General features: G+C 37.2%; 1 protein-coding gene across 1 annotated transcript in view; it reads right to left on the reverse strand.

Annotated features, from left to right (window-relative positions):
* ACO1 (aconitase 1) overlaps positions 1 to 22,171 on the reverse strand; it is a 72,388-nt gene extending 50,217 nt beyond the window's left edge. Inside the window, exons 1-3 of the mRNA XM_044660555.1 lie at positions 21,976 to 22,171; positions 1,937 to 2,055; positions 245 to 413 (exon numbers count right to left, since the gene is read on the reverse strand). Coding sequence (XP_044516490.1) covers positions 245 to 413; positions 1,937 to 2,033 — 266 coding nt within the window. The 5' untranslated portion in view covers positions 2,034 to 2,055; positions 21,976 to 22,171. The remainder of the gene's footprint in view (positions 1 to 244; positions 414 to 1,936; positions 2,056 to 21,975) is intronic.
* Positions 22,172 to 22,804: the final 633 nt, after the last annotated feature.

Raw genomic sequence — 22,804 nt, forward strand, 5'->3', positions numbered from 1 at the left:
TTATTTGTTCAGCTTATTTTAAATTCATTTCACGATCATATCATCTAGCCTATGTCTCTTTACATCTTGACCAGATAGTATGAGTGATTTAGCCAAATTCTTTTTCCCACCTGATGAAGACCTTAATGCAAGCTTCAAAGACTTTGTGGAAAGAGGTGCTACAATTGGAGAAACAGAGAAAATGAGCACAAAGCAATTCAATTCAATAAACATTTCCTAAATAAAATGGATATCTTAGACTCACGTAAAGTCCTGCAGAATAACTCGGGCAGGCTTAAATGGTACTTCTATATTCTCATGTTGTGTCACCTTCCAATTTAAAATGTTTTCAACATCAGCTTTCTTCACTAAGAATTCATCACAGTTTCGGATGGCTGCCTCTAGGAGAACTCTGATAGAAAATGGTAAGCGTCCTAGGGGAAAAAACAAACAAACAAACTCTCATCACCTAACTTTGAGACTTTCCTCTGAAGGGATGATGTGGACAGACTTGCTAAGAGTATTAGATTATTGTACAACCATAACAAGCTGATTCACATCAAATCTATCAACAACTAAGATTGCACTGTCATCAAGAAAGTTTCAGTGAAGGTTCACCTCAGTAAACAATATTTCTTCAATCAGCTTCTTTGAATTCTATTAGCTGGAAAAAGTTTTACTACGTTATTACTTAGAAGCAGTATGCTTTGGGATAAAGTGTCTCCTAACTTGTAGTAGAAAGACCAAGGTCCTAAGGAGGTGATTTGAGTTGTCATGACCTTTCAGAATCTTGATCAATTGATCCTGATCCTTGATCAGGACTGATCCTGAGGATCTGGCTGGTTGATGTTTGACCACAAGGGCAATCTGTTGATGGAAGAAGTTCCCTACAAAAATCATGAATCCTCTGAATTTTCATAAAACATGTGAAAGTGTTCTGAGGAGAAAACTGACAGAACTTAAGAAATATTTTGGCCTGGACCTGTGATTTCATTGGTATGGAGAATTTATTCAGTGAGGAAATTCCCCTTTTTTAAGGCAGTGCTGCATAGCTTCTGCAACTTACAAGTCTTAGAGAGTAACCTGGGTCCCCAAGAAGTCAAGTGACCTTCCCAAGATCACATATCCAGTGTCAAAGGCAGAACTTGAATCCAGGTCTTCCTGATTCAAGGGCTGGTTCTCTATCTACAACTCCAAATAGTCTAAAGAAATATTTTTTACAAATCATCCATGCACAAAACTAAAGTTATTGTAATTTAGAGCATGGTATGAACCTATTTGTCCCTTAAAAGGAAAATAAAGAAGCAGTAAGGTGGCTCAGTGGATAGACAGCCAGACCCAGAGAGAAAGGAGGTCCTGCATTCAAATCTGGCCTCATACACTTCTTAATTGTGTGACCTGGGCAAGTCACTTGACCTCAGTTTCCTAGCCCATACTGCTCTTCTGCCTTGGAACCAATACTTGGTATTGATTCCAAGACAGAAGGTAAGGGTTTAAAAAATAAAATCCTTTACACTGTGCAGAATGGTCAATAATTCTGGATAGAAAGACCCAATGAAATTAATGATGCTGATAACAAGTAAGATTTTGTTTTTATTTATATAATAAAAGTTTTATCTTCTAAAGGAAAAACTGTACAAGTATTTTTGGAGATATTATTATCCTTTTAGAGTAATGAAATGTCAGATGAAAAGGAGGACTTACCTATGTGGGGACAATTAAGTGATTTATTTAAGGATATATGTTTACTGGAAGAGCTTTTTTAAAAAACCCACCTCAGCATATTTCCTGGCTATAAATTCTGAGTTCTGCTATCAAAAGAGGATATTTAATTTCTATCTCTCATCTCTTACCCTATTAATTTGTGTTTTCATCCTCTGAGTCGGTATAACTTTAAAAAGTAACTTAAAAAAATACCACTTTTTGCTGAAGTTATACTGCTGCTTTGTTTATTTACCATATCTTGAATCTTCCAGCTTATTCAAATTGAAGAACTTTTTTTCTGGTTCCTTGGGATCCAAGGGTTCAGCAAGGTGTATAAAAGGATTGCTCATGATTACAGATAATTATGGGCCCCTGCAAGGGAGAAAGAGGTTATGAGGGATTGAAGTTCAATTTGCAAAATAAAACCTTTTTTTTCAATTTCTCTGTTACAACTGAATTAAAAAATATATATGTACCTATATATACATATATATATATTTACTTTAACCATGTAATAAAACCTTACTTTAAAATTGCTTATTTGTTATTCTTTCAAAACTGAAAAATCAGTGATATCAATACAAATCCAGAAAACACATTTGATTCAAACTATTTTACATTCTGGACAATTACTTCATTTTAAATGTCACAAGTCTTAGAGGAAACAGACCTTTCTCATCGACTGTTTGTCTTATGTATGCCAATAAAACTGGTGTGACTAAATAAGATACCAACTTTATTTCGGGGCATGATACATAATAATAACATGATCTAGAATAGAATAGGTCATCAACATTTTGGGCACTTAATAAACATTTGTTGAACTGAATAGAATAAAAATTACTGGGACAGAAGTTAGAGCCATGGATTCTAGCACAAATTCTGCCATTAACTTGCCCTGCCCTTTAGATTGTGATCTCTTTTGTCTTTTGTCTCTTTTTTGTATCCCTAGATCTTAGCACAAAGCCTGGCATGGAGCAAGTGCTTAATAGATGTTTATTGACTGTGATTTTGGGCAAGTAACTTTTATTTTCTGTCCCTCAATCTTCTTTGATGTAAAATGGGAACTACATCAAAATTGCTCTTCCTCATTTTTTTTTCCTTCAGAGTAGGGGGAGGATGAGATTGTGATTTCATTGCTACAAGGAGCTTCCTCTCCCTTACTAGTGTAGATAAGTATCTGCTGCAACTTTTAGTGTAGTCAAAATGCCTAGATGTGTGATCTCCAGACTTTTAAAACTGTATATTTCTATTAGTGAACAACAACAACCCTCTTTGATGTATTCCCCCCACATATATATTTATAAACTATATTAAGTGTTATTATATTAATAATTAGATGCATTGTGAAACTTATAAATATGTAAATTTTAAAAATGAGATAAAGATGAAATAGTATTTGATCCTAGAGGCCATAGGAAACCATTGGAATTTGTTGGGGGAGGAGACAGGATCAAACCTGAATTTAATGAAAACCACTTTGAAGGATAGACTGAAGTAGTTAGAGATTTGAGGCAGAGAGACCAGTGAGGAGGCTGTTACAAGAGTCTAGGTGAGAAATGATGATGGTTTGAACTAGACTGGTGGAAAGATGTCACAGATATTCTTAGAGATTTGATAATTCATTGGATATATAGAGGTGAGAGAGAACGAGTCAAAGATGATCCCCTGGCTATAAACATGAGAGACTAGAAGAATGGTGGGACCTTCAATAAGAATAGGCAGGCTTGGAAAGAAAATAGTTTTGGGGAAAGATAATATAAGATCTGCTATCTTTAGCAACCTATCCATCCAGCTCATCCTCTGTGAGGCATTCTTTCCTACCCAAAACAAAAAGGGAGGAGCTGAATTCCTATTCACAATCGCTGTGCTGGAGCACAGATACTGTCCTTTGTGGGACATCAAGTGATCTGGGGGGGAATCATACTCTTGGTATATTTCGTGGGGCATGAAATTTTCCTAATGGCATCTGTGTAGCTGCTGCCATAGGAGTTTGGAAATAGTCAAATCATAACAGCTTTCAGCAAATGCCTCTGAGAAAGGAGGCTGGCAGTTTGCACAGTAGAAAGAAAGGAGGGGGTTGGGGGAGTGTTGGATAGTGGGTGGTGGTAATGGCAAGTGTGGTCATTTTGGAGATAAGCCCTACCCTGTGTGGACATTGGAGGATAAGACATATTTCTACCCTTTGATTGGTTGATTAAACATTCCTTGAGTCAGGTCCTATCCCTGTGCTTAAGAACAAAGCCCTTGCCCCACCAACTGACCCCTTGACCCTCATTTTGGAGGCCTAGGGGGCTGGCAGATTAAGTAATTTAAGAGTCACATAATCAGTATGAGTCAGAGGAATGAATTAAATCCAGGTTTTTCTGTCTCAGGCCACCTCTCTTATGTACTCTACCAAAAATGCCTGTAGTTAATTAATTACTTCAGTAGACTTCTATGATAGGTAATAGTAGCTGCTATAGAATGAAACACAAAAACCATAATATAAATGCATTATTTTAACTATTAAGAGGTGACTCAGAAAAAATAGTCTCTTACATTCATTTTTAGATCCACTTTTTTTTCTTCTTTGGTAAGATATAACTATTAGCAAAGAAGTGGTAGAAAACAGGTGCACATAAAGCATACATTTTCAGACCATACCAATGTGTTCATTTGTTTTGCATAATTATACTTATTTATAAGGAAGAATTCTTAGTGGGTGAGGAGAACAATATTGGTAAATGACAATGATTTTAAGAAAGAAAGAAAATAAAACCAAACATCTTGAAGGCAGCTGGTTGAACTGTGGATAGAGTGCTATAGTCAGGAAGATTTGAGTTTAAATCCCAACTCACACACTCACTATTTGACTCTGGACAAGTCACTTAACTGCTGTTTGTTTTGTTTTCTTCAATATAATGAAGGTAACAATAGCACCTACCTCAAAGAATTTTGTGAAGATCAAATGAGAAAATATTTGTAAAGCTCTTAACATAATACCTGGGACAGTGTAGGCAGTATAAATGCTAGCTAATAATATTATCTTTAAATGGTAAGAGCAATGCACAAAACTTATAAACTCATGTTTCTTAGACTGGCAAATAAAGACTGCAATTGAAGTGGAAAAAAATGAGTAGTTCATTCAGAAAGTTTGATGTTATTGATATTTTCCCCCTCTAAAACCTTAGATGTAAAATTATGTGTGTAAAAACTCATTGTGTGGCAATTTAGTGTACATTAAGGCAGACTCAATCTCCTCTCTTTTTACAGGGATTTTCCAGAACACTCCTATTTATCTTTTGAGTATTCCCCATTCTCAGATCTCCTGGACTATCTTTTATGAGTTTCAACATTTATTAAAAACCCCAAATTGGTTTGGGAAATATTATTATAAATATACTTCAGATCTAATTAAAATGCTGAAGAAACAGGCCACCTCTGAAGCCAAAATAACATGTGTTGTTCTCTAAACCAAAAGATTTCTAGAAACATCAATTTATGTGAAAAGATATTTAGAGGGAAGAGTTCAACAAAAGGCAACAATGTTATATTTGATTTGTTTCTGGTAAAAACCACCAGATACAAGCTAGCTTTGTTATGACACAGTAGCAGTGGTTGTTTCCCTGTGTTTGAAAAAAAAAAAGCTTTAGAAAGAATCAGGCTATCATCCAGACAATTTCAGGGCCTTATGAAGCTCACAAAATCACAGCATAATTAAACTATCAGTAAGATGCTTTACAAGCAGCATAACAGAATTAAAAAAGTGATATGAGGCCTTTGAAGTCATTCAGTCTAGCCCATACCTGCAGAGAAATTCCTTTTACAAAACATCTGACAAACATTTATATATCCTTCACACAAGGAACACCTATGAGGGAATATCTACTGTTTCTTAACACAGCCCATTCGATTAGTGAAGAGCTCTAACTATTAATAAGTTCTTCTATACCTTCAGCAGAAATTTGCATTCTTCACAGACTTGATGTCAATTCCTAAAGGAGTCCCTTATTCCAAAGTCTAGCCTCGTAGAATAACAATAGTCATCTTTTACAGTTAAGCCTCTCCAATAGTACACCAGGGTCACAGAAGCAATTGCAGAGATAAACACATTTGTTTTTTCCATTAGAGATCCAAGTACACAGATACTAAGTAATTTTGACACTGTGTATCGCTTACAAAAGGGGCCCCGTGGTAGTCACTGAGTATCCACCATGCTTTTTCAAATCTTTTAAACCCTTACTTTCTGTTTCAGAATTGATACTGCCTATCAGTTCCAGTTCAGAAAAGCTGCAAGGGTTAGGCAATAAGTGACTTGCCTTGCCTAGTGTCACACAGCTCTGAAAGTGTCTGAGACCAAATATGAAGCTTCTATTCGCTGAGCTACCTTGCTGCCCCATAATTGTTCTTACAAATCAACCAAAGCAATTCTGCATTTCAGGGATGGAAAATGAGATTCTTCTAGAGTGTCTCCTATCCCTTTTGGGATATGGTTCATTTCACATATTTACTGGGTCATTCATTGATAACTGTGCTTATGAATTTGCAAAAGGATATCAGCCTAAAAAAAAAAACTCTAAAAAAAAAAAAAAAAGGGGGCAGCTGGGTAGCTCAGTGGAGTGAGAGTCAGGCCTAGAGACAGGAGGTCCTAGGTTCAAACCCGGCCTCAGCCACTTCCCAGCTGTGTGACCCTGGGCAAGTCACTTGACCCCCATTGCCCACCCTTACCAATCTTCCACCTATGAGACAATACACCGAAGTACAAGGGTTAAAAAAAAAAAAAACTCTAAAAAAAAAAAAAAAAAAAAGGATATCAGCCTATATCACTTAGTTCCATTATACTGATGAAGCCTATCAGGCTTCTAAATAAGAAATAGCAGCAGTAGCAACACTATTTTTCACCCCTCCCATCACCACCAAAAGCAAAACCCAAGCTTTTATTTCTCATTTGATACATTGAAAAGAATGCTGGATATGAAGTCTTAAGATCTGGGTTCAAATTCTGGTTCTAGCACTACCTGTGTACCCTTGGACAAGTAGTTTATTCTTCTTGAGATTCAGTTTTCTCGTATATGAAATGATGGAGTTGGACTGGATGACCTCTAAGGTTCCCTTTAGCTCTAACTATACTACTATCAACTGCCCATTCTCTGAGGGAAAAAATAAAAAAAATAGTTGCAACTAAAGAGAGCAAGATGCAGATGAGCAAAGTATCAAAAAAAAATCATAAAGGACTCCTGTAATTTTATTTATCACTAAAACATAGTACCCAAGTCAGTGCCAATTTATCATAAAGTAAATAACATATATACATATGTATATATTTAGAGGTACCCTGAGGTAAAGGTAAGAGATAGTATGTTCCAGAAAGTCAAGCCACTGCCAATGCTTTTCCTCAGATCCCCAGTGGAGATAGCCTAGAGCACTGTGCTCAAAAGTCACAGGAATTGCAGTCCCCCAATCCCCCAAAGATCACTGGCCTTAATTCTAACTCAACTCATTAGTAGCCTATGGAGAAGCAACTCAACAACTGCTTCTGCAGCAGTTGGAGCCCCTGCCTCCTAGCAGTCACAGCTGATAGCACTGGTCTGAAAGAGATCACCAAAGTCCTTGTCAAATGGTTCAATGTTAGAAAGGGATAAGGTTTTACCAGGGGGTACACCATTAAGGAAAATGGATGACTTTTGCTGTAATACCCAGAAGAAAATGGGGCCTATAACTCACAACTGAAAATCCTTTCTTTGTGTGTTCTCTCTCTCTAGTAGAAGGTGAACGCTGAGAAGAGAGACTTTCTTGTTTCTTCTATTTGTATACTCAGTGCTTATCACTGTGTTTTATACATAGGAAATGCTTATTCATTCATCATGCCTCTGTTGCTTTACCCAGTCAACCCAATAGTAAACTACTACAAAGCTCCCCATCCTGAAAGACCAGAGGAACAGCTTCTAAACTGTAATGATCCATATCCCTAAAGGCACATTTCCAGCACTAAAACAATGTGATGACTCCATTTTTATAAAGAGAATTCTTAGAAAGCATTACTATGTAAAGGTTAAGTTCTTACTTACAAACATATGACTTACAAATGATCTTTATGCATGAATAGGGTGGGTGATTATTCTGAATGTATAAGGTCTCCTTCACTCATGGGGAACAACTAATTTAGTTCCTCTACTCAAAATGGGAAGGAATCATTTGCTTTGGGAGAAAGGCTTTCTCTCATGAAGTTGTTGAGAATACCAACAGGTATCTCCAACTTCGGTCCCCTTGATGGTTCTGGCAGGGCCTAGATAAGGCATCTGTGAGTTCTGGTCAGAATTTAAAAACTACACCCAGTGTGTGTTCACCAGTCTTTGAACTTTCATTGTAAATAAGGTGACTTGAGTGACAGTGAAAGGAAAGCCAGAAGATTTAGGTTCAAACCCAGAGGATTCCCCATGTCCCTGGGGCAAGTAATTTTACATTCCTGGAACTTCCTCCACTACTCTCTCATGAAAGAGCAGATCTCAAATTTTAAAACTGACAAAAAATGCTCTTAAGAGGATCAGTAATTTTGTAGGCATGTGGGTACTCCCTCAACAAATGCAATTTACCTTATTTCACAGTTTTGCTCCTGACCGCACGGAGGATTAGAATGTATTTTTTTTATACTAAGAAAGTCAATGTACTTCAACATCAGGATATTAAAGGCCAGCCAGAGTCATTTACAGAAAAATTATCTTTGCAATGTACTTTATTCTTTTCAGGACCTCATTCATTTATACCAATATTTACTAAGCACCCCCAGTGTGCAAAGGATTGTTAGGCACCATGAATATAGAATCTAAGAAGAGAAGGGAAATCATATAACCACATAATCATATTGATCAGGCAGTAACAGAAAACATTTTTAAGTACCTGCTATGTACCAGGAAATAGGGGTACAAAGGAAAAAAGGAAATAGTTCCTATCCTCAAAAGTATATGCTAAGTGCTGTGGTGATTTGTTGAAAATTATATCACACCTTACTTGGGAATGGAGGCATTCAGGGAAGACTTCACAAAGAAGGTGACATTTGAACTGGGACTTTGCAGAACAGGTCCATACTTTGAAATAAAAAAAGAGAGAAAAAAAGACATTCTAAGCTTTAGCAAATTTATTGGCAAAAGAAAGCATGGGATATATTCAGCAAATAACAGTAGTCCTGCTGAATACACTTAGAGTATGCATAACTAGAAAGGGAATTTGGGATAAGAACATTCAAAGGGAGACCACCTACTCAAAAGAATCTTGAACTCAGGGTCTCCCAATAATAGATATTTATAAGCCAGTGCTACAAATGCTACAGTCAGCAAACAAGTAGAAAGAATGGGAGCAGGCAGGCTCCTTTTATCCTAGTCCCCCCTTCATCCCCTGCCACAAAGATGGCCTCTCCGCTCATTCACCATTGGCTGGTTACTTGAGAGTTACAATGCTATCCCTATAAAAAAAGCTAGCTAATCAGAACCTGCAATTTACAAAACCAGTTATCTTAATTACTCCAGCTGATTTTAAGCAATCAAAACAAGGACTATTTTTATCCTGTCTGTGTATCTTATACTCTTTTAACCAATCAAAACAAGGACTGTTTCAATCCTATTTATCTGAAATGGGGCTCAGGTTGGGAACAGGAAACCTGACTTGTTTTGATTGCAACACATACTAACTCCATCTTAGTGATTCATTGAGAGGAATCTACCATCTCACTCAACTTCATCTCTCACAATAACCATTATAGATTCTGAATCTCAGAAGCTCTAGAGGGAGTACATGTGCCAAAGGGAAATACACATTCACTTAAAATACTGAGCCCAATGTACCAAAGATGGTATAGAAAGTCTGTGTTTGGGGTTCCCAGAAATTGGCAGCTGTGTGCTTGCTATACCTGGAGGCATATTTTGGATATACCTCATTCTGATACTTTAGGATGAAGCTCAAGGGTTAAGGGTACATGCTAGGGCTACATATCTGGCCTGGGGCACCTGACCATCACTATTTTTTGACCAAGACATCAAGATAAATACTCATGTTATCCTACCTCCCCAAGTTCTCTGCCTTTGGAATAAAAAGCCAAGGAACCTGATGGCAGCAATCCTCTCTACTCAGTCTTCACAGGACCTCTGAAAGCAGGTAACTGCTCACATCACTCTTTCCCCGTTCTATGACTGGCATTTTTTCCATTCCTACTCTTAAGAGTTACAAATCAGAATCTCTATCTGCTAAGGTGAAAGAACCTTTTTTTAAAATACCACTAATCCCAATCCATATTAGCTCCTATCGCTCCACAATTCTTATCTTCTGCCAACTCTTCCACTATGCTCTCTGGGACTCTGGGTCTACTAATAATACTCTTATATTCATCTTCAATTTCTTCATCTCATTTCCATTTTTCCTCCAGAAGACAGTACATTCCACATCACACCCTCTAGTACTAAGTTCCTTTTCTCGGACATACTAGAAGAGTAGGGACAGTCCTCACTTCTCTTTCCAGACCCTTCCTCTTATAGTCAAATTCCTAGAAGGAATTCTTTTAAGTTAGACAACAAGGAACTTTGAAATTGTCTAAACAGGCCCTTCAATGGAGGTTATGTTTTAGGCATGGAGGGTGGGGCAGGACGGCATTTGGGGGAACCTTTTACTAGTTCAAATATCAAAACTTCTTAATCTGTAATTCAACTGATCAAACCAAGGGCTCTTACACTAATGTTTTGTTGTTGTTTTTAATCAAAAGCCTCTTTGGTAGGTTGGTGAAGTCTATGGACCCTTTCTAATGATGTCTTTATTTATTTATTTGTTTGTTTGTTTAATTTTTTTTTTTTTGGAGTTTGAAAAATTTTATTTAATTGATTTAGAATATTTTTCCATGGTTACATGATTCATGTTCTTTCCTTCCTCTTCTCCCCCCACCCCCGGTAGCCATTGAGTAATTCCATTCTGTTTTATATGTGTCATTGATCAAGACCTATTTCCATATTATTAATGTTTGCATTAGGGTGATCATTTAGAGTCTACATCCCCAATCATGTCCCCATCAACCCATGTGATCAAGCAATTGTTTTTCTTCTGTGTTTCTACTTCCACAGTTCCTTCTCTGGATGTGAATAGCATTCTTTTTCATAAGTTCCTCAGAATTGTCCTGGATTATTGTATTGCTGCTAGTAGAGAAGTCCCTTACATTCAATTGTGCCACAGTACATCGGTCTCTGTGTATAAGGTTCCCCTGATTCTGCTCCTTTCACTCTGCATCAATTCCTGGAGGTCTTTCCAGTTAACATGGAATTCTTCTAGTTCATTATTCCTTTTAGCACAATAGTATTCCATCACCAATAGATACCGCAATTTGTTCAGCCATTTCCCAATAGAAGGGCATCCCCTCATTTTCTAATTTTTTGCTACCACAAAGAGCACTGCTATAAACATTTTTGTACAAGTCTTTTCCCCTATTATCTCTCTGGGGTATAAACCCAGCAGTGGTATGGCTGGATCAAAAGGCAGACAGTCTTTTAGAGCCATTTGAGCATAGTTACAAATTGCCATCCAGAATGGTTGGATCAATTCACAACTCCACCAGCAATGCATTAATGTCCCAATTTTGCCACATCCTCTCTAACATTTATAATTTTCCTTTGCTGTCATTTTAGCCCATCTGCTAGGTATGAGGTGGTACCTCAGAGTTGTTTTGATCTGCATTTCTCTAATTATAAGAGATTTAGAACACTTTTTCATGTGTTTATTGAGAGTTTTAATGTCTTTATCTGAAAACTGCCCTTGTCGATTTATTAATTGGGGAATTTTTTGCTTTTTTGTACATACTTTTAAATGCATATAAAATACATAGAATTAAAAGAAAATAATTACATTGAGGTAAAAATGCCATTTCCTCCCCAACTAAGTTCATGGTCCTCCTGAAATCTCTCCATGCTTTATTTAAGTTTTTGAATTCATACTGTCAAAGATACACATTTTCTGGTTTCTATATAGCAGTAGTTGTTTGGTTTCTTAGAATTTAGTAGATTTCTTTAAATTTATATCTTTTTAAAATTCTTTTCAATAAATATAAGCTTTAAGATATTTAATGTACTTGTAGACACACACACACACACACAAAATTGGCACAGTCATATGGGGGGAAAACATAGTAAATAAATACTTTTAGTTGTTAATTATAGCATTAAAAATTACAATGCCAATCTACCCATGTCAAATTTCAGGGTGGATCAGACTTTTCAGGAGTACAATTCCAGAAAATCCTCACTGTTCTAATTCAACTAGTGGGATTGCAAAGAGATAAAGTTGGAACTATTTATAGTGGAGAAATAGCTCTGGAAGAGATTGTCTAGGGTTCTCTTAATTGATCACTATTGCTTTTTGTGTTACACACTCCTTAAATACCTGGATTTGAAATTTTGTTTCTAAACTATCAGAATACAGTTTAGTAATAAAACTGTGACTTCTATTACCACAACTATGTTCTACAATAGGTATGATTTTTTCCTAGAAAACTACTTTTTTGATTAACTGTCCACTTGACAATTTAAAATCCTCTCCATAAAATACACGCATTCAATGTAGCCACAGTTAATTATGGACTGTCATATCACAGCACAGGCACCATTCTTCTGATAAACAAAACAAAGATAAATTTGTTTTAAAATTTCATCATCATATATATTTTCAGGGAAACATTTTAATTTCATCCTATTAGCAAATTGCTATGAACACAGTAGGTCAATCCTGAAAAGCAATCAATGGTTATACAACAGCTATGCAGTGATTGGGTAGTTCATTCCTCGATATTGACTAATTTTTCCAAATTAATGTTTATTATCTATAACTCAGCCAATCTTTGTTGAATATTTGTAATGTGCAAAGCATTTAACATTATTATAAGCCACTCATGTAATACACAGTTCCTCAGTTCCAGAAGCTTAGAATCTAAAAAGGTGAACCCCCCCCCCATATACTCTCTTCCATTTGCTGTTCAAATGCATAGATATTTTCTCTTAGTCCTCTAGCCATGTCTTTTCTTACATTTGTTACTCTGAAATAAGAGAAAGTTGCAAAGGATCAGAAATAGGACAGTAGCAATAGCAGCTCATGTTTCTTTACATGATGCTTAAAAAACCCAGGTGTAAAAGAAAGGAAGAGATGACAACGGATAAAGTAATAAATGGAAAGAAGCCACTTTTTCCACTCTAGTAGTCCAGATTTCTGGGTATCTTTAAGAATTTTATTTTTCTTTAAAGCAAAGGAGAGGGAATAAAGGAAAATATAATCTGGAGATCTACTAGTGTTGTTTTATGCAGCAAAAACACTAGGGACCCCTAAGATTGGCAAGTCTGAGGTTCTGAGTATTGGTGGAAACCAACAAAATGATGGTTAACAAAATAAAGCTTTTATTTATAAAAGTTTAGATGTATTCCATAGTTACTTTTAAACAGCTCAATATAGTTTACAGAGATATTACTAAAGTCTTGCATCCATCCCCTTCTTTCCATCCAGCCACCTCTTGTTCAAGTCCTCATTACCTCTGGACTGAACCACTACAATAGAGATCTAATTGGTTTCATTGCCTTAAGAATCTCCTCACTTCAATCAACTTACTAAGTGCCTACTATGTGCCAGACACTAGGCACTTCAGTCCATCCTCCACTAGTCCATAAAATAACTTTCTGGGAGCACAAATCTAATCATATCACTACCCTACTTACATTCTAGTCTATTGATTCTAGGAGCAAATATTATTTCATATTTATCTTTTACATTTTTTAAAATTGTGGCGTAAGTTTCAATATCATTTAGCCAATATTATTATTTCAACTATAATACTTTTTGTCTAGATTTATCCAATTTCCAGATTGGTAGTTTCCCCCTAAACATTTTTTGGTTTATTTTATATTCTTTTCAACCTATAAAGATGTACTTTTTTAAATTTTATGAATCAGGTTTTGCTATTGCAACTTTATAAGTCCTTGTTATGCTTTGAAGCTTCAATAGATTCATTATATCATCAGCATATAACAATGATAATAGTTGGTATTTATATATAGTACCTTAAGGGTTACAAAGAATTATATATGTATTCTCCTTTGATCCTCACAATCACTCTGTGCAGGGGGTATTATAGAAGTATCAAAACAGAACAAAGATTTATAAAAGTTGTAATAGTAAAACTTCATTCAGAAAAATATTAAAAGTGCATCATTTATAAGTTGAAAAAATTAAACCAAAATAGCCATTTTACAGATGAGGAAACTGAAGTAGACAGCAGTTAAATGACTTTCCCAGGGTCATATGGATATTGTCTGAGGCTGGATTCAAACTCAAATCTTCCTGACTCCCAAGTCTACCACTCATCTCACTGCTCACTCACCAAGTTGGCTCTCCTTTCTCATTCTGTATAATTCTTGTTAGCATCCTTCACAGATTTACCCAAAGTGCTGATACATTTGATTCATACATTTGTCTATCCACCTGTGATTTTTCACTTTTATTATATGACTGGCTCATCTTTTTTGTTTGTAAAAATCTTTATTTTTTATTCCATATTTTGTGCAATATGCTTTCTTGCTAAATTGATTTAATTATGACAGCATCTATAAACAAGAAAATTTGTAGAGCTCATCACCTATAGGGAATCCCTTTGTACAGGACACCTGCTGTAACAGCAGTGAATATTTTTAAGAAGTGTCTCCTCATTTTATGCCTAGACCAACATTGATAACTACAGAATGATTCAATAATTGTGCTTTTCATTACCTCTATCAAAGAATTTTTAAAAATCATCTTGTTAAAAGAAAGACTTTAAGGCTTAATTTTGCTCTCTACAGAATCAAATATTCTTTTTCATTACTGACAAAGAAAAGCACTAGAATCTTACATTCCCACATCTCATTCAACAGCCTCCTCTCTCCCTGACCTCCTCAAAATCTATCCCTACTCTAACAGAGCACTGACACCCCTCCCTAATAAACACATCCTGATAGCATGGGCATTGTAGGGAGATGATATGGGCATTGTTCAAGCAAACTGTAAACAGGGAAATTCCCTTGCTCCTTTCTGTCCTTGTGACTCCTAACCCAAGATTTTCATCCTTGGATCGTCCTTTACTTTGAGATGGATATAGAGATGCACCTCCAGGCTTACACCTTGATACCATTCAGGCTGTATCTCAGGCATCCATCTGTTCCCTAAACTATGAGGGTTCTTCAGGCAGACCCCAGTCAGATGACCAAACACCCCACCAAATGCCTGAGTGTTTGCCACTCTAGAGTCACATCCATACCATGACACAGCATCTCATATTCACTACTGTAAAGAATATAAAAACCCCTGTACTGAAGCATTCAGGGAGCAACTCCCCAGGGATGTTCCACTGATGCTGTCTTGCTGGCCAATACATCCATCTTACTAATAACTCTTTCCTTTTACTTTTAAGCTAAGTTTCAGTCTTGCATTCTTGCAAAAGGTATCCTTCCCGAACCCAGGGGTTCACCATTACAGCCCACAACATTGGTTGTACCCCACAACATGAGGTTGTATGTAACCCCACAACACTCAGTCATGTAAAAAAAAACTATGACAATGAGGTATGGTCTGCTTACAGAATCAACTATTTCTTTCTCATATTTTCATTAATGATACTTATGATTTGTCAATAGACCAGTCTCATGAAGATCTGACAGAGATGATAAAAGCTTATTGACTAACAAATGTGAAAGAAACCATGTGCATTTACTGATAGATTATATCATTCTTTCTACTTTAATCTCCAGCAGCTAGCAAAGAAATGGACATATCGTAAATGTTTAATAAATACTTGATTGACCATAGGATCATAGATACAAAGGTGCAAAAACCCTTAGAATTCATCTAGTTCATTTTGCAGGTGGGAAAACAGAGGATAATAGAAGTTAAGTGACCTGAGTCAGAATGTGAACACAGGTTCTTTGATTCCATATCCAAAATTTCTCATTTGTTCATGTTACTTTCTCCAACAAGGTGAGTCTGAAACCCAAAGAGCATTCTATACTACTGTTGTTACTGAGTGTTCTCCTCTCTGACTATCACTAAGGCCATTCCACAGAGCCCTCAGCCAAGATCTTTTTTTTTTTTTTTTTTTTTTACTATAACAATTCTAATTAACTAATAACAATTCATGTTTCAGCTCAGCGCACATTTCATTTCCTGTCCTCAAGAGTCAATCCTTTGGTGGAATGCAGATCCTTAAAGGATCTTGTGGCCAACAGTGATTCAAGTTACTGGATCCCCTTACTTCTAAGAGCTGCATATTCCATCCTAGTTGAATTGGAAAGGTTGTATCTCCTGCACCTTGGCCCCCAGAAAAGATAAAGGGAATCTGAGAAGAGATTGGCTATTTGAATGGCCATTAATTAGAAGCATGGAGAACTAGCTGTGTGACCCCCATTACCTACACCTTAGTATTGATTATAAGACGGAGGCAATTTTTTTTTTAAAGAAGCATAGGGGAGGCATATGGACATTGATAGAATTTGTACTTTCTGGGCCCTAGTCTTTTGGGTAGAGGCCTCTGTGACTGAAACTAATCCTGTGAAAGAAGATGAAGTTTAGGATGGGGTAATGATTTTATCTGTGATATTTTTCATCCTTTTGAATTTTACATTTCTAAACTTAGTACAATGCCTGGCATGTAATAGGTACTTAATAAATATTTGGTGATACCTTGAAAATTGATTACTAAGTGCTTTTAAAAATTGTTTTCCTCTGGAACAAATTTTGCCTGTATTTGGCCATTTATATTTCCTCATATAACCTTGAAATGTTAAAATACAAAGGTTCTGAGTCATTTCAGAATGTTTCTAATTGCATCCCTAAGTGGTTATTACCAAGCTATCTCACTTTCTCCTCAACTGATTTATGCCGTGTTTTCTGTCTTTCTAGAATGCTTTGCAAATCATCTCATATCCAAAACCAATGTTATCCTCAATAGCTAACTTCCTGTAGTTGACCAGGAGAAAAAACACCCATTTGATGACAGTTTCAGGATGAATTTTGTCTTCTCATTGTGATACCTGCGTAACATTTATTAAATAAACCTATTTAATAAAGAGTGACAATTCGGATTAATGTCTTTACTTTTAACTACTTCTCATTTTTCAGCATCATCGCTTTGCTCAAATAGGTTGGGTTGTAGTTAATGCAATTTTAATCAGGATCTTCTTTTCATCTTTATTCCTTTTTCAACGATAGTGTTAGCTGTCAACTAAACAGGTCAATCATCTTACTGCACTGCCTTTAAGAAATCTATAAACCTCTGGCCTTTCCTTTTTAAATGTTATATCATTTCCTACAACAAAATATTCCCCTAAGATCTCTTTCACTACACCAACCTTGAAACTAAAGCCACCAACTATTAATGGGAGAGCAGCAACTGACATTTATAATAGAAGTTTAAAAATTATCAAGTTCTTTACATAAATTATGAGGGAATGCTATCCTACTCCAGGGAAAGAATTGTTGCAGTTATCTTTCATTTCAGTATATTTATGTGGGGGTTTTAGTTATGTATGAATTTGCTCTTTAAAAAATGACCAATCTGGAAGTGTGTTTTCCATGACAATAAAAACAAAATAAAAAAATTTACCTTAAAAGAAGCAGACAACTCTGAGGAAGGCGCTACATGTACTCTTACTTCCATTTTGCAGATGAGAAAACTGAGGTACAGAAACATTAAATGACATCCACAGTCACAAAGTTAAGAAATTCTTAATTTATAGTTCTTTGCAGATCTTCTCAAGTTTTTTTGTAGATTTTCTATTTCTGTTCTTTTACAACTACCATTATGATATTCTTTTGACTATGTTTATCATAAACACTACAAGGTCAAAAGACAAAGTATTCTAGAAAATGTTTCTTGTCCTTGAACACATGATGAAACCAACTCTGCAAATTTTTACATATGCCACTCTGAAGAGAACAACTTTTATGTCTTCAGATTTTATTTTTAGTGATATTGTCCATATGGATAAGAATCAGTTCTTCCAATAGCCAATCAACTCACTGGTATTAAAGAAAAACCAAAGTAGGTTAAAAGTTAGATACTGTTCCTTACTTCCCATAGGCAATAAACTAGTCAGGACAAGGATTATAGCCAGTGTCAATAACAGTGAAGATAATGATAAGGATAAGAAGTAGATCTGTGATTTCATTTGTATAGGGAACTCCAGAGTGAGGAAATCCCTTCTCCCAATGTATGTACATTCAATGTTAAATGAGCATTTATACATAATTTGAGGTAGGTAAATTCAGAATGCTGGATCTGGAGTAAAGAAGTTGTTGTTCAGTCATTTTTTCAGTGATGTCCGACTCTTTGGGACCCCATTTGGGATTTTCTTGGCAAAGATACTGGAGTGCTTTGCTATTTCCTTCTCTAGTTCATTTGACAGATGAGGGAACTGAGGCAGTTAAGTGACTTGTCCAGGGTCACATAGTATCTGAGGTAGGATTTGAACTCAGATCTTACTGATTCCAGACTTGGTACTCTATAGTCAGGAAGAATCAAGTTCTAACCTGGTCTCAGTCATTTATTAAGTGTGTGACACTGGGCAAGTCATATAACCTCTGTCTGCCCCAGTTTCCTCCATGGTAAAATGTAAAAATAATAACTTACCTCCTAAGATTATTGTTAGGATTGAGTGAAATATTATTTGTAAAGCACTTTATAAATCTCAAAGTGCTATGTAAATGCTGGTTATTATTTAGCTAGATGTACATGGTCTAAAGTATGGGATTCTTCATACCATTATGTAATGAAAACAACAAAGAAGTATCAGTTGCTTATTTTCTGTCTGAAGCTCAAAAATAAGTTTAAAGTGTTAATAACTTATAATTGGGGCAGATAGTTAGCAAAGTGAATAGAGCACCAGGCCTAGAGTCATGAGGATCTGGGTTCAAATGTGACCTCAAGACACTTTGTCACCCAACCCCAGTTGTCTAGCTATTGCCATTCTTCTACTATAGAGTAATACTTAGTATGGATACTTATCAATTCTAAGAAGAAAGTAAGCATTTTTTAAACCTATAATTAAAGAAATAAAAAAACTTTTCCATTTTAAAATCCACTTACAATAATTGAAAGCCATTTTCAGTCTCATACCAGTGTTTTGTTTTTTTCTTAAACATTACAGATTATGAGGAAATGCCCTCAAAGTCATGGTATCTAGGATCTATAGAGGATATTGACCCCTTAGTACATGCCTACAAATTATTTAGGGACATAAACACATGCAGACTCTCACATACAAAAGTGGCTGACTCCACTGTCCTGTCACACCACCAGTTTGGTTGTTGAGCAACTACCTCCAAGTCAGTAAGTAGGCTAAAAGTTAGATACTGTTCTTTGCTCCTCAGGGGCAATAAGTTAGTCAGGGCAAGAGTTATAATCAGTGTCAATAACAGTGATGATGATTTTTATAAGGATAAGAACTAGACCTAAGATTTAATTTGTAGACAGATCTCCAGGGTGAGGAAACCCCTTCTACCAAATGCATATCAACAGGTCCTATGCAACTTAGTCTTTGAGAGTTGTCAAAGGCATTGAAAGACTGAACGACCTGTCTAGTTAAACCATCAGAATGTAAGAGATAGGACTTGAGCCCCAATCTTCCTGACACAGAGAGGCCAGTTCTCTGTCCACCAAAACTTGCTGCCAGGTGGTTTCCTTTGGAAATCCCAGTTTCTACTGTGCTCTCAATCTGAAGACTCAAAGCACAGATCACATTATTGAAGGGGAAATCAGTGTGCTTTGAGTCTCTCCTACTACACTACATCCCTAATTCCATAGTCAATGAACATTCATTTTTACTTGCATACAATTCATGAATCATCTTCAAAGGAACAAGTTTTTAAAATAGGATTATAATTTTCTTGGTGACAGCAATCTTAGCCCAAGAGACAGTCAACTAGCATTTATTAAAGGTCTACTATGTTCCAGGTACTGTGCTAAACAGTGGGAATAAAAAGAAAAAAAAAAACACCAACGTAGTCCTTTCTCTCAAGGAACTTATTGTCTAATAAAGAAGTTGAAAAGACAAGAGATATACACATTTCTAACTTTTCCTTTTAGGAATGAGCGAAATATTCCAAACCAATCAGGCACTGATAATCTCAAAGCTTGACTTCCTCTTTGAAAACTGTGTACTATATTCCTAGATTAATGATAACCAGGTCTTAACTTGGAAAGACTTCCTTTTTCCCTCATGTTGAGAAAAGTTGCTTGTTTTTATGCCAAATAAAACTTTTTCTTCCCCCTTCCATTTTCCCTAATGGAGCAGTTGAGCTTTATGAATGATGGCAAATGGAACATTTAGGTTTATGGAAAAATATTCAAGGGAAAATAGCTGGGTGGTAGTGGTAGGTGTATATCCTCACATGGACAGCACCATTATAAAGAATGATGTCATTCAACTTGCAACTCTTTAATACTTCTGGAGTTAGAACATCTTAGACACCAGCAAGTCACACACAAAAAAGGGAAGAAAGGAACTGAATTAGGTAGTTTTACCTTGAAGTGAATAGACATATATACTACCTAGGAATTATGCAAGCAGCAGGTGATCCCCTAGACTCTGTCCTTGGTTCCATATGCCTCTTAACTACCCTGGACAATATTAATGGGAAGACAGTAAAAGAATCCACAGATATTTCACTACATGCAGTAGGAGATGGATGACTAACAAAACAGAGACTTAGAAAATCATATTTCAATTTGACTTTCCAGGCTTCAAAAATTAAGATTAAAAAGACAATGCAGTTACAAAGTATACTTGCTTTCCTCTCCCTTTTGAAAAACTTTTAATCTTTAGCAGTCTGGGCTAATAATATACTCATCCCCTATCTTCCCTTGGATAATTTACCCATAAACCTAAATGTCTTATTTGCCATCACTCATAAAGATTAGCTGCACAAAAAAGGAAAAATGGGAGGAAGAAAAAAAGTTTTATTTTGCATAAAAGTAAACAAGTTTCCTCAGCATGAGGGGAAAAGGAAGTCTTTCTAATTTGAGATTCTGGTTATCATTTATCTAGGAATATAGTACATAGTTTTCAAAGAGGAGGTCAAGCTTTGAGATTAACAGTGTCCGGCTGGTTTGGGGTAGCACATTCACTTCAAATAGGAAAAGTACAAAACTACCAAGCACTCTCAATGAAATAAAAATCCCAAGAATTTCCTAGGCTGAAGCAATTTTTGGAAAAATTCCTCCCTGCTTTGAGGTTTGTTTTTCTGGGAATGGAAGGGTATGAACTTTTGGATTGCTATCACTCAATGAAGACACCTTTTCATTTTAAAAACTTGACCCCAATTTGCCTTCGGGTTTTGTTTCTGTCTAGGTTTTGGTATTATGCAGAAGTCTGTGGGAACGGAGCTCATGTGACCAATCCTCCCACCAAGAAGCCCCGTACTCCTCCTCCTCCTTCAGTATGTTTTTAAGTGTCTGAACGAAAAGGAAATTCACCAAACAGGAATGACATTAAGGGAGGGGGGGTGTGTGCAGACAAAAAGTATTAGGGAAGAAAAAATGAAGAAGTTGTATTTAACTAGAACTACAAATTCTACCCGTGATTCTGAACAACAGATATAAACAAAAGTGATTCTTCCCTATATATATATGTATATACATACATATGTATACACATATGTATGTATATATATATAAAAACAACTTATATATATTAAAAAAAACAACCAAAAAAACAACACTACGTATACGAGAAAAAAAAGTATCCACAAATCTTAAGGTGAAGAAACATATAAAGCATAAACATTATCGCCTCCAGGATTAGAAAATTCAGCAAGGGCAACAAATTTGCCAAGTAGGGGTGGGGCGCGATTTGAAAAGGGAGACACATTTCTGTTTAAAACCCTCCAACCCTAAGTCCCAAGTGCTGTAGATAAAGACCCCGTTATGTGGCAAGGAGATGAGCTAGCAAGCCCATGGAACATCGGAACAACAGGTAGTTCCCTGAACCCTCCAGGTTCCCTCTCCCTCTCTGGAAGGCCCTTCCTTGGCCCAGATCCTCCCGGACAGCAGATAGCTAATCCAGGCCCTTCAGTGACAGCCCAATGTTCTCTCTCCCCAGGAAGAAAGGAGCCAAGGCGGAGTTCGCTCGTGAGATAAGACAGCGCCGAGTCGCAGAGGCCCAGGAAAGGTACGCCGACAGTCCCGCCTCAGGGAAGAGCGCGCGAGGCTCTTGGCGAAGACGGTGGCGCTGTCGAACCCCGGGGCAGATGAGAGGGAAGCGGGAAACTCACCCCGGGACAGCAAGGCAGAGGCTTGCCTGAGTGGCTTGGCGTAGCGTGGCGCGACGTGGCGTGACGGGCGACCGGCAAAGCGGTGAAGTAGGGAGGAGACGCCGCGGGCAGCAAGCAGCAAGGGCAGTGGGAGCTAGCTCCGGGAGCTCCTCCTCGGCTGCTGCAGTCGCTACGGGCCGAAAAGGAGAAAGGAAAGAGTGGGGGGAGCTACCCAGATCCTCCCGGCAGTGTGCTTACACGGAAAGGAGGGGGCGGGGGAAGTCAGCTGCTTCCAGTGGAGCCCACTCTCCGGCTGGACAAGCACCCCGCCCTCTGATCCTCCTCCCTCTGCTTTCCTCCTCCCACCTCTTACCCCCAGCCTGAGGCCTGACCCTGAAACCTTCCCAAGCTTTGCCTCTACCCTGGGGCTCCAGACTCCACCCCGAGTCCAAAGTTTTCCAGCAGCTGATGATGGAAGATTTTTTTTTTTTTTAAGGGCATCTCAAACCGGAAGGCGAGAGATAATAACGTATTAGAAAATATAGAAGGCTTCCAGTGACTCGTCCCGTCTCAGGCCCCTGCAAGACCTCTGCTTCTCAGCCCTGCGTCCTAATTCTGACTGGCTAAAAGTGCCATCGTTGGAGGCTGGAACCCTTTGCCCAGTTTGCGGCAAGCAGGTTAAAGTGAACCGTGGGCAAGTGGTCTCAGGAGGAAACACGACTTCCCCCTACTCCCACTTGGCTCTAGATCCCATAACTAGTAGCTCACAGACCTTAACCGACCTTAGATTGGCTTCAGTATTCGTTGCAAACCATCCTCCCCGCCCAATCATCCTGGTGCTGGACAAATG

This window comes from Gracilinanus agilis, chromosome 1 (assembly GCF_016433145.1).
Source record: "Gracilinanus agilis isolate LMUSP501 chromosome 1, AgileGrace, whole genome shotgun sequence".
In the NCBI taxonomy this organism is placed as follows: Eukaryota; Metazoa; Chordata; class Mammalia; order Didelphimorphia; family Didelphidae; genus Gracilinanus; species Gracilinanus agilis.